This window comes from Dermacentor andersoni, chromosome 2, assembly GCF_023375885.2.
Source record: "Dermacentor andersoni chromosome 2, qqDerAnde1_hic_scaffold, whole genome shotgun sequence".
NCBI classification, from domain to species: domain Eukaryota; kingdom Metazoa; phylum Arthropoda; class Arachnida; order Ixodida; family Ixodidae; genus Dermacentor; species Dermacentor andersoni.
Genome location: NC_092815.1, coordinates 198,240,521 through 198,253,743, shown reverse-complemented (window position 1 = coordinate 198,253,743; position 13,223 = coordinate 198,240,521). Strand labels below are relative to the sequence as shown.

Genomic DNA, 13,223 nt, shown 5'->3' with positions numbered 1-13,223 from the left:
ATACGACCCAAAGGGCTGTACTTTTGCTTAAGAGTGTATGACACTTACACCCATTTTAAGCATCAAGAAACATCTTTGCTTCCAATCAGAAGGTGGTAATGATGTAAGCAGCCTACTGGAAAGGTGTATAGTACCACAGAATAACGGCAAAAGGGCTTTAAAACGTGAATGCTCCCTTTTTACACCCTCATCGCATAAAATATTTTACTCTTTAATGAGAGTACTACCGCTGACTTGGAAGTGAAGTTTATCACACCCAAGACTTCAAAAGGAAAAACTATTCTAAAAAAACGCATGCACGGACACATGCGTGGACGAAAAGTTTAGGGCGTGAATGTAGTGGATGTTCTCAAAACCCTCCCTGAGCGCAAGAGCTTGGCTTGAACTCCTCGACAAAGACAACTTGATCTAACATCTATATCTTCAGATTGTGTACGTGACATTGACGGATTCTTGGTGTATTTGCCGCGGTAACGCGAAAGCTCTCATATTTCACCTCTGGGCAGTCAAAACTAGTAAAAACATAACAATAGTTTCTCCTGCGTCCGCTCGGCTTTCTACAAGTGATGTGATCACCTAATGCACCGCAAGCGTTTATGCCCAGGATGAGAAAATACGGAGAGCAGGCTGACAAAGAAGATGATGGTAAAAAAAACATGACGTTTTGATCTTTCGGCGAACAGCCGCCATTTCTTACTTTTGCAATGTTTGTTTCCAGAAATGATGTGGTTCCCACTGGTGTATAGAAAATACATCGGTGCCGGCAATTATCTTGTTAGTCTTTATTATTCATATATAGTTTTTGGCTAGGCAACCATAATTTGTAAGAGTGGTTTTTATTATTCATCAATATCAACAACAAAATAAGTAATAGTAATTGTACCATAACTGTCATCTTGCTTTTCTTAGGCCCCTCTTTTTTGGATCCTAGTAGAACACGCTCATACAAGAGAGAATGTGCGATCATGTGGACATGTTTCAAAGCATCCGAATCGAATAACAAGAAACGCGTTTCTCTTCTTGCTAACTGGTTTAATTATGTAGAGAAAATAAGTTCCCGAAGGCGCCACAGAACACGGAGAGCTTACATATACAGTGCGACATTACTTTTTGGGACATTCCTAAGCCTTTAGAAAAACACAGTCTTATTCTAGCAGAAATACGTATCTGAAGGCTTCACTTATGTCTTGTACTCATCGAGAAAATACGAAGCACATAGAAAGCAACAAGTAGCGTTAACGACAGTCACAGGATGAAGAATCTTTGTAAACTTTCTTTTTCATTTCAATCATGATTCTGACTAATTCTACACCATGCCCAAATGGCCACACGAGTCACTTGCAAGCAAAAGCAATCTTCTGCTGCACAGCTTGAAACTGCAAGAGGTCCAGGTGGTTAAAGTAATTCCGTTTCTAATTTACCTGAGTAAAAAATGATTAAAAATTGCGATAATACATTTCGGTAAGAAGGAGCTACAGCGTCCTCGCAATTGCTGGTGTACTTGAGCAAATCCTATGCCGACGCGCATTGTCAATAAGCATAAGATAAGCTTATACAAATAACACAAAGATGACGCTATAATTAACCCATAAAAACAAACAAAGCAAGCACAATAGGTCCACAATAACCGCATGGAATATGTATCAAGACAAGTGTTCTTGCAGAGGAAATGAAGTGAGCCGAATTAAAGAAGAGACAAGGTGCTCTCCGAAAACCACAGACGCCTCTTCACCATATGTTGCACTTGTAACGTGGATTCATTGGCGCACCGAGCGGGCACTTGAAGACGAACGAGAAGTCGACCAGGTTGCGCAGAGGAACGTTGCACCGATCCCTGGCAGCCTGCGAGGGAACACTTCATCACTTATCCGTTCACCCAGTAGGAGCTGTATGTTGGTCTGTCGATGCCATTTTTTCCTACGAGAACCACCGACATAGCACCTGCCGTGGTTGCTTAGTGGCTATGGTGTTGGGTTGCTCAGCACGAGGTCGCGGGATCGAATCCTGGCTACGGCGGCCGCATATAAATGGGGTGAGGAGAATGCGAAAACACCCGTGTAATTAGATTTAGGTACATTTTCAAGAACCCCAGGTGGCCCTAACTATTCCGGAGACGCTCACTACGCCGTGCCTCAGAATCAGATCGTGGTTTCGGCACGTAAAACCGCGTAAATATTTTTTTTAATTAACCGAAATAGTAGGATAGTAATAGTAATATAGAAATCTGTCGCCACCGAGCGATTGTACCAAAAAATGACCGACGGCGGAAAGTTATAAAACGCATCGAAAACGCTATGATCACCGTCAAGTTTATGAAGGAATTCCCTGTACACACAGTAAATCAATAGCCTTGAAAATAATATTTTATAAATTTGTGTGGGTGGTAATCAAACCCAGGCCTCTGGGGCGCGAGACGAGCACACTTCCCCGACGCCATGAAGGCTCCACGGTACTGGCTGATTAAAGATGTTCTTAATGCGCGCGTCATTGCACAAGTCACGTCGCGTTCATACTCTTGGCGCGTTTTGACTCGGCCATACCGTGGCGCATTTAGGACGCAAGTGATGGCTTGCATGGACAAGGCACGCGTGGAAAAAAAGAAATATTTCTCTAAAGCGACTCGAATGCTTTCGCATTGCTTGTAACATTTCATCTAATCAAAGATTTGACCGTCATAATCGACTTCAACAGGAGATACGAGTCTGAAATAAACGAACATAACCGGTGCCCATATACAGGGCACCCTACGCTTGCCCAACCTCATCATTAGTCTTAGTGCTGCAGCATTTAAACATGATCTGTTACCCTCAGGCAGCCCTTCGTGAAAACACTGACTTCAAGGGTTGGCTCATTTATTTTTTTATATGGAAAAGGTGCATTATCCTGTGACGGATACGCACACAAAGAAAGAAGCTCACAATTTTTGATGAACGAGCGAATAACTCTAATGTTCCAATTAGAAAGGCACGTACATGAAAGCGGGAAATTCTTTTTTAAAGCTAGATATAGTTCATCCCCTGAAATCAATACGGTGGTTGCCTCATATCACTATCCTCTGGACGGTTGTGTTCTGGTACTCTATACTGTCGTAGTAAAAGGCGGCCTGCTTAATGGGAGGAAATAGCTGGTAGATATAATGACAATGCAGTCCTAGAAACTGAAAAAAAAAATGCCCCATTACTCGCATCTCTTCGGTATTACTTTTAAACGTAGAGGTCTTTCTGAATGACTTAATCGCGTGCGTTCGCGTATTTATGCACAATTTCTGGGGAATTTTCTACACAAAAAACCCAGTGCCTTCACAATTTCCTGACTGTTTTTCTTTCACTGAAGAGCGTATGTACTTCACGGTTTCACCAATATTAAGATGGCACTAAAGTGAAATAAAGAATTCGTTTAGGACGGCATTGCTTTAGCGCAACATTTCCATTTTCTTGGGGGAAAGAGTGAAGTCATGACCAGAATCGCTTGGTTTTCACCACCACAATAGTTTCTCTTCGACTATCATTAATCTACGACTCGATAAAACCTTCCTTCTTTCTCCCAAAATCGAATACGCTTTGTCCCTTTGGGACACTAACCACGACAGCCTTGTACTGTCATTCTTATGAACAAAAACCTCTCCGCGCGCTGCATGATGTTTATTTGCTGCCACCCAAGGCATTGTCATTCTCTTGAAAAAAAAAAAAACGGTAAACCTGTTAGATGGTTTCTTGCCACGTCGTATCAATATCCTGTGCCCCTTTCCTTGTCTCCGTTACAGCGACGTCAAGGCCCGTGTGTCCGAGCGCACAGGTAACTGTTTCATTGTTTATAGCACTGACTTTGTCTTGCTCGCTCGGGCTGCTGGACGTAACTTCTCCACATGAGCTCTCAACGGGGGCACCAGCTGCCACGCGAGACGGAACGCGAAGGAAGTCGCAGCACGCAGTATTTAGTCGCAAGCGCCGGCCAGAAAACCGCGGTCAAGAGAGTTGGTCCAGCTGATTGCAGCACAAGCGGAGGTCGTGTTCGGTGGATTGCTTGCACATTTCCGAGAGACGAGTGCACGTGACCACAGCATTAATGGGAAAAACAGCCACACTTAAAAACAAATTGCGTCGGCCTTGGCACAACCATCGTTTGAGTGACCATTACCATTTGCTTGGCCGTCCTGCCAACGCTCGTATACTGGCATGCAGTCAGCTGTGCACCAGACATGCTTGAATCTATCTAAAGTTCACTTTGTGGGGCGGAAGAGGTCATATCTGCTGTTTGCATCGGGCATGATCTTCTCCTACGCAATACTTAAGTAACAGAACTGAGTTCGCATCTGTCAATTGCTAATTCATATTTATCAATGGTTCTTCAACAAGGAGCGAGAAATTGCACGTCATACTGAATTACAAGAAATTACAAGAACCAGAGTCTAGATTTTTTTTTTAATGAGAAAGAAAATACGAAATTGTGGTTTAGGAAAACGCATGTCGGAACGTGTGTTGCACATAACAAATCAGATAGGCACATGCCGTTGCAGGAATATGCACGGGCGTCATTCGCACGGTCCGCGCGTAGCCCCGACATCTAAAGTGATCTACGTATGCGTAGGCGCCGATATTAGAAAAGAACTGTGCAGTAAACTTGAGTAGCTGCCCAACGAGGCCCTGAGAGTCATTACAGGACTACCGAAGCACGAAGAAGCAGATCTTCTCGAACGCTACGCCAACCTACCGGCCATGTAGAGGAGCGTATCGAGTCTAGCGGAGCCAATAAAGCGATTAGCCTACTACCTAACAAACCAGACCGCCACACCATTATTGCTATGCTGAACGTCACCCACAAATACATTATACTCTCTGTCTGTCTCTCTCTCTCTCTCTCTATATATATATATATATATATATATATATATATATATATATTTCAACTAATGGTTTTACGTGCCAAAACCACTTTCTGATTATGAGGCAGGCCGTAGTTGGGGGCTCCGGAAATTTCGACCACCTGGGATTCTTTAACGTGCACCTAAATCTAAGTACACGGGTGTTTTCGCATTTCGCCTCTATCGAAATGCGGCCGCCGGGGCAGGGATTTGATCCCGCGACCTTGTGCTCAGCAGCCTAACACCATAGCCACTGAGCAACTACGGCGGGTGCACCATCCTCAGTTGCATGATGCTCATCGAAGAGGCAGGACATGTGCCGATTGAGTTCCCGAGCAATACCTTACAATGTGTTGAATGCGGTTAAAATCATGGATACGGGAACTCAAAGGGCTGCAAAATAATGCTGACGTATGTCTCTTGCATATACAGCTAAATCGTCAATGAATTTTTATTCGAATGTTATCCTCTATCCAGGATCTCGAACCCTAAAACTAGTCACGCTGCCTTCCTATGGGCACATGCATTCTAAGATCATTATCTTTTCAGGGCTCCCTATCTGCTTCATTAACTGTAGAGCTGAAACTAATTCCATGATGTATTACATTGCGCTAGAGGACGCAGACACTAAAATTGGTCTCCGTCTTGTCCACTACATAGTTCAACATGCATACATATACAAGAAAGGTAATAATACTTCACAGCATGAATTTTATTATACATCATAGACCATCCCACCAATAAAAAGTTTAAGGGAGTCCTGGACACGAAGGCTACATCGGCAACGACACATGGTGGCAGTTGAGTTTACTCCGATAACGGTCAATCTTCTGTCTAGGCATATTGCACCCATATGGCAGGAACGTGTAGAGTATTTCAAGCTGGTGCTAAGAGAACAGAAGGCTAACAGTAGAAAAATAGGCACACACCTGTAAACGAGCCCCTCCACCCCCCCCCCCCCCAAACACTTTTTCCGAACGGCCTCAGCAGAGGCAGCGGAGTGCTGATTTGCAAGCGAGCCGGAGCCACACTCACCTAAGACATGGCAATCGAACAGGCGTTTATAAAACAAAGAAAGAGCCGATCAATGCGGATGACGCTCCGTCAAAGAGTCGTCTGCTCGAGATGAGTAGGTGGCACACAAGACGTGGGCACATTTCCTGGCTTTGCGCAACAGCATACACGATCAGGTGAAAGCCCAATTGCACATTTTTTGGTCCCATGAAAATTTGGACCGGAAATTTGGACCACATGGCGTTCTTCAACGTGCAGCTAAATCTAAGTACACGCGTGTTTTCGCATTTCACCCCCATCGAAATGCGGCCGCCGTGGCCGCAACTAGCAAAGTAAAGGTGTCTAGATAACAAGATGGCGGTAGAACAGGGCTGCGTCTTATTGGTTGTACCGTACATTAACGCACGGTCACGGCTACAGCGAGAAGACGTGACCAGTGTTCACCGTAGTTGTAGCAAATGGCGCCGCCGTTCCGTCGCAGTATACAGGGCCTCTAGTCGCAGTGGAACCGACATATCTTTAGCGAATGGACCGCAGATGAAACCCAGTTCACATTTTTATATTGGACGGAACTTGCAAGTAATGCATAAAACGTAGCAACACGCTAAATCTCACACAAAATAATTCCTCTGTACGAAATTTAAATGGAAATCTGCACACCGCTCTGCAGAAAGAATCATATACACTTCGACTCTCTATTTACAAATCTCTGCAGAATATGTTTATTGCCAGGCAAGATATGTGGTGATTCGTATGGTGGAGGAAGCTTCGTGAAAGGGAAAGAATTGCCGTCCGCATAAGGCGTTGCTGAAAGCTACTGAAAGAAAAAAGAAAATCCATTAGGTGTCACATTGTTCGGCTAATTTTGTACTCTTTCTTTTTCATTATATGTAGTGGCTGTGCCATTGGAGCATGTTCAAATGCGAACGTAACTGCAGGCAACCAAATGTAGGAAATGGCTGTGGCGCTTTAGCGGCTATGGCACTGCGCTGCCGAGCGCAAGGTTGCGGGATCGAATTCCGGATTTCTGTGAGGGAGAAATGCGAGAACGCCCGTCTACCGTGCAGTTGGCGTGTCTTAAGGAATCCAGGGAGGTAAAAATTAATCCGGAGCACCCTGCTACAGCGGGCCTCACAATCAGATCGCGGTTTTAGAACACAAAACACCAATATTTTTTTTTAGTTACGACTGGTTTTCAACTATTGCTCACAATAGTTACTTGACTGTAATCAAGTGACCACGAATCTTTTAACAAATTTCTGCTTCGCGTCTCCTCCTTTTATCCAGCTCTTATTATTTCGCTGTCGCGTGGGACGGCATTGCCAGCATTCAAGATATGCGTCCGGGGTATTTTTGACAATTTTACCTGGATAAACTTACTTTCTCTCCACATCAGCAGGCCGACTACAAATGAACACTGGTTGTCGTCCAGCACCATCGAACATTACCTTTGTCTTCTGCGTATTCTTAAACCTGCACCTTGCAGGTTCAAGTTCGTTATAATTGTTGCCGCTTATCTGCAACTTGGTAAAGGGTAATCTGCTAACAGCGGATTGCTAATGCATCGTCGGATCTGCTGTCACACCCTGGACCATATTTATTGTTTAGGTTCACGAAATCTACGCTCTTCGCGATTGTTCGTCCAATCACGGGGCAATTATTAGGTTGACGACGCCTATTGTAGTAGTGGATAACAGTGCTTCTTGCAGTCGCTATTTGATGGTCTAATGGTACCGAAGCCCCACAAAAATGAATTGCGCAAAGGGACAGTTCGTTTAATTGTGCTTTTTCTTGACTTATTCTGTTTGCCTTGCGCTATCGTTTATAGACTGTCCATAGACTTTTATGCTGCGGAGCTGCCGGTGAAATGTTTCGCAGTTGAGGTGCTCAGAATAATTAGCCAATAGAGACTTTTAGAGTGTCCGCTGTTCCGGTAAACGGGGATGGTATGGGCGCATTATCGGATGGCTGGGACGTAAAGGTGAGCGGCGCAGCCGCCTGGTGGCGTAGAGCTTAACCAGACAAACACAGAGCTAGAATTGGAGTAACCTACTGTATTCTACTTCGCTGCTGGTGCAAATTTTCGCAGCGGCGTAATTGTGAACACCATTACCTGCTGTCTAAAGTTTACACCAGCACCAAAGCAGAGTATAGTAATTGGCCCTGTGTTTATGTGGTTGAGCTTTGCACCACCAGCTGGCGCCACAAATCTTGCCGCTCACGTTTACGACCCCGCTCATCCGCCAAACCACCCGCGCTTGTCGGAATACCGGACGCACTAAAATTCTCTATTATCAGAGTTTAGCGCTGGGCCTGTCCATAGCGAGATATAGTTGGTACCCTTGTTTTATTTTGGGAGTCCCACCTAATCGAGTTTTGCTTAGAGAGATACTACTTTTCTCGTAAAAAGGAAACAGAAATTGCTCTAGATATCTTTTTATATTTTTATAACGCTTTATTAAATCTAATTTAACCAATTTCGTTACAGGCGATGAAATAGTGAGCCCGTCTTGGCTTTTGTGGATCACTTGACCCTCATTTGGAGTGCAGGCGAAACAATATTGCGTCGTTTTCTGACGTGCCATTTCCCCTAGGAATTCCAGGTGAAGTCGCGATTACACAAAGCTATTTCTGCACCTGTCCTTGATGCCATAAGTACAGAAATCATGTGGTTCTGATTATTGGCATTTCCGTAAATAAAGCGCCCTATTTAACATTAGTTACTGCAACGTCTGCTTGACAACCGTGGTACATGAATCTGTGTATGGGAAAAAACGGCCGTGGCTTAGCTTGGTTAAGCCTGGTGATTGCGAAGCAATAGTGTGTCGCCGAGCTGCATACTGGGCACGCCGCTTAGAAAGTCGTTCTTCTCTTCTTCTTCCGTCTCCGTAGCTCGCTGATGCTTCCTCTTTGCATTCTGCCGAGCTGCCTTGTTCGGGAGTTAGGCCGCCTTCATGAGTGGAACGCGATAGCGTTATCGCACCCCGTTTGCACCGCCTACTCAAACGCGCTACGCCAGCCAAACGTCGCGATCGGCAAAGATAGCCGGGCCCGGACGCGCCATGAAGGCGGACGCGATCATGGGGCGAGTGGTGCGCCACGTGTCGGGGCAGCTCCGTACATTGCGAGGAGGGTGTCTTCTGTGTTTGCCCCAAGATGGCTCTGCGTGTGCGCAGAGCGCACAAGAAATGTAGTGGAACGGTACTTCCCTACGCGTGAAACTGCGACTTCTGTAAATTACGTGATCATAATCACCGATATATACCGCAGTATAACTTTCTACGGCACGTTTGGCAACACCGCATTCACTAGAGGCGATTTTGTCCCGTTTTGAAGTAGCGAACTCGTGGCTGAGTGGTAGCGTCTCCGTTTCACACTCCGGAGACCCTGGTTCGATTCCCACCAGCCCAGCTTACAAGATGTTCTTTATTTATGAAACGACGTTGCTTATGTGACGTCACTCTAGGTCACGTGGTGTGACGTCACGCAGCGAGGTCACGCTAAACGTCAATGTTGCCTACCAGCGCCTCGCCACGGAACGGGCTGAAGTGCGACCTAAAGTAGTATTGCTTCGCAATAAAAGGTAATGCCGCACCTGGTCCTTGGGATCATTGACGCAGTGGGCGTGACAGAATGCGATGAAGAACGTTTGCTGCGGGTCGAATTCCCGCAGACTGTTCAGCTGCCGCTCCTTGGTCTGCGAGGGCCGGAACGCTCGGTACAGCGAGCGTATGGGCGCCGTGTCGCCGAACTGCCGTCTCCGCATAGGCGCCAACCAGCTAGTGCCATACGTCGAGTTCAGGCAGCTGTGCACATGCGCGTACAGCTTCCGAGACTGATTGGACCACTTTTCCAGTGCCCCTTCCGGCCCGTATGGGTCGAAGATCTGCGAATTGCAGTGATGACCATAATTAGATCACCTTTATTAGGAAAGTAAAGAAAAATCCGAGGACCCCAAAGCACTTCTAATGACTTGTGAATCCGAAATTGCTACTGTCCAATTGAACGCCGCTAAGTGGTCTTTCGAGTTGTGCGCTGCGTTATCCTTAATGCTCCTTCCGCCCGCCGTGTATTGGGAGAGTTGATGATGGCAGGATTTCGTTGCCTGCCGCTTCGCTCGTTATGCTGCGTTCTTCGGCCCCCTACCTATGGTGTACTGACATGGACGGCAACGTTTCACTACTTACGAAGTTGCGGCCGTCGACGATGTAGATGCTTCACACTCCCTAGCGGTAAGAGCGCTCGTACGAGAGCGCCATAGCGGTACGAACGGTAAGTAGCAGCACGGGCGCGCGTCGCGGGCTAGTGACGCTGGCGTCGTAGCCAATGGGAAGTTCTCGATCGTTCTTTCGCTGTTATAGACGCCGCTGGAATTATCGTTCGATTGGCAATTTGACGCTTTTCCATCATTAACAACAACAAAAAAAAAAACAAAAAAACACACACACCGGTGGACAACTGTGGATTCAAAGTATCGGGACAGGAACAGCTGCAGTTTCCACGTACAGTAATCTATTTTTCACTAGAACTTCTGGCGATCCTTGAACGACTATGTTATCATGCATGAACCTTGAAAATTCGTCGCAATTATGCACCTATTATTAGCATTAGGTGACTGGTTTTGAATGCGGATAGCGCTTCCTGCGCATTTCTAAGACTTGTGATGACACGCTAAGCGATCAATACAAAGAATGCACTACACGAGGAGCAGTTTGTAAGCTCTACAATGACAATCACCTAATGAAAATTCAAATGGAATATTTTTTCGACCATTTTGGAAGAAATATTTGTTTTACGGCTTGTTAAAAGAGGTTTCAAAATTATGGTGTGGGATTGTTGCTAAACAATAAGAATCAGTGATGGCTTCTCCAAAATGAATTCTGTAATGATTCAAAGAGTAGGAGTGAAAACTGTGCACGGTCTGAATTTAGAGCGAAGCTGTCTATGGCTATCCTCCGGGAAAATCATGGCAGAGAACAGAAAGCGCCTTTCGGCAAAGCCAACTTTCTCTCCGATGCTCTGTAGCTCTCAATGTAATGTAGCCATCTCGGAAAAAAAATCATGCTGAAATTAGCCACTAAAACGAATCTAGCATTATGCGGTTTAATTTACTTTTCGCAATTAGCTCACACCCAAGTTGTAAATGTTACAGAATTGCAGTCTGCTGCCAAATACATTGCCATCTACGAAGGAAGTATTGTTACAGAAAACGGCTCTTGTTTTATCGAGACTATCCCGAAAGAGAGAGAGAGAGAAACAACTTCATTTAGTCGCCTGCAGAACGACACCATAAATTAATGGCGCCGTGACGCGGGCCCTGACGTCTTCTCAGCGGGTGGTCTCTACTCAACTCCAGCGCGTGTTACTCCCGCGGTCGGTCGCCCTGAGGGGCAACGTTTCGTCGGTTTCGCTCGGCCTTGTTCTTTCGCGAGCCGCCGTGACCTGCTGGACGGCCCAGGTTTGGCTTTCCTGGTCGTAGCATTCCGCCGCAGCCGCGAGTCGCGGCGGAATCGCTGTACTTGTTGAAGCTTCGTCGTGGAACTTGGTGCAATTGCATAGGATGTGCGTGAGGGTGGCCCTCTCCCGCTGGCACACGCGGCACACATCACTCACGTATAATTTCGGGTATAGATGAGTCAATAACACTGGGGTAGGTAAAGAACCAGTTTGCAATTGTCTGAACAGCACCGCCTCCGCTCGGCTCAGCCCAGGGTGCGGGGGTGGGAAAGTCCTTCGAGCCAGGCGGTGGAACTGCGTAAGTTCGTTGAACGTCGTCATGCGGTCTTTGGCACTACACCACGTTGGACGGCCGGTTGCAGCGGCGCGGTTGGTTAGCGCTTGCGCCACTGCGTGTGCGGTCTGTTTGTGGTTATCGTGCTTTTCCGACGCATCCGAAAGAATTCTTGTAAATTAGCCGTGAAGACGACTCTAACACTACGCCGAGTTTCATTTACTTTTCATAATTACGTAGCTCAAGTGAACTTGTAAATATTTCGGAATTCCCGTCTGCTGTCAATAGATGGGCTTCTACGGGAGGGAAACTAAGAGCCGCATGTTTGTCCGCTTGTATAAAACGATAGTGCTTCCATGCTTCAGTTAGGTAATTAACTAGGACGTATGCTTATTGGCTAATCACAAACAAACGTGTTTTCCATCGTGCACTTCTTCGCAGTGCACCCTCGTTCAGCGCATATCGTCGCTAACGTCGAGGGTCGGTTAAATGGCCGCCTGGGTGTAAACGGCGCCCCGTCACAGCTGCGTCGACAACACCTGCGTCTTTAGGGCGTCGTCGTAAATGCCCTTCGGCGGTATGCCTGTGTATGTATGACGAAGTGTGTGAAGTAGTGCGCGCTTGATGTTTCTTTGTATTTCGCATAAATGATATATACATAACTGCATGTATAGTTACACACCAACAAAACTCTATACGAACATAATTTATACCACCATAGCAGCTTCGCTCGTCCACCTACTTCACAGGGTGGATGGCTCCTGAATTTTTTGTGATGTCTCAATTTAACAGCGGCTTGGTTAGATTTTGCCGTTAAATATTCAGTTAGGTCACCCAAGCTCCCCTTTGGCAAGTTAGTGGCCGAGTTAGTTTTGCGTATGGTTTTGTAGAGCTGTGGCTGCACTTAATTTTGCATATATAATAATCGGGTAAATATGTGTGATAATTACTACATCGACTTACGATAATCCACTTTCTTGCACCTGTATACGCAGTTTAAGAAATATTTCCTTGCTGAAGGAATTACTTCCTTGCATAATACTGCGGGCTGCAGTATTGTATAGTGCTTAAAGAGGTACTCAAACGTGATGAACCCAGTCGAAGCCCTTCTGTTTGGTCGTTTGTCCTTTCTATCAACCTTTTTTGAAAGCATTGATCCAGTGCGCTTTGTAAACGACATCGATTCTTTTTTCAAGGTGTGTTTCAATACTGGCATAAAAACTGACATATCAGAGTACATTCAGTCCCTCCACAGGATGAGAATCGACGCTACTGGAATGTGAGATGTGAGAGCCAATGCTATTCTTACTCAGGTTAGATGCAGAATCGAGGCCAAGATAATGTAACAACGCTCTTCTAATGCGGTTCCTTTTCGCGCTTGAGTATTTGTACGAGTAGCCTCCGCCCGCGTTATCACCGAGGCCGGTAGGCTCGCATTGGTTGATTAGCAAAAAAAAAAAAAAAAAACAATTGGAGGAAGCGAAAGGAATCGTTACGTTGTTTCACCGAGCAAGGGAAGAACTAAGAGGGGCTTCGCGGGATAAAATTGACGGCAGAACAAGCAGGCGCAACGCGTGACAATAGCCGTGCTGAGCGCAGGCTCTTGCGAAATCACAA

The 13,223-nt window shown here is 45.9% G+C and overlaps 1 protein-coding gene across 1 annotated transcript in view; it reads right to left on the bottom strand.

The window, feature by feature from the left end:
• Nucleotides 1–825: 825 nt before the first annotated feature.
• The window catches only part of LOC126540255 (endothelin-converting enzyme 1-like), a 74,612-nt gene continuing 62,214 nt past the window's right edge, over nucleotides 826–13,223 (bottom strand). Inside the window, exons 9-10 of the mRNA XM_055076279.1 lie at nucleotides 9,471–9,761; nucleotides 826–1,842 (exon numbers count right to left, since the gene is read on the bottom strand). Coding sequence (XP_054932254.1) covers nucleotides 1,729–1,842; nucleotides 9,471–9,761 — 405 coding nt within the window. The 3' untranslated portion in view covers nucleotides 826–1,728. The remainder of the gene's footprint in view (nucleotides 1,843–9,470; nucleotides 9,762–13,223) is intronic.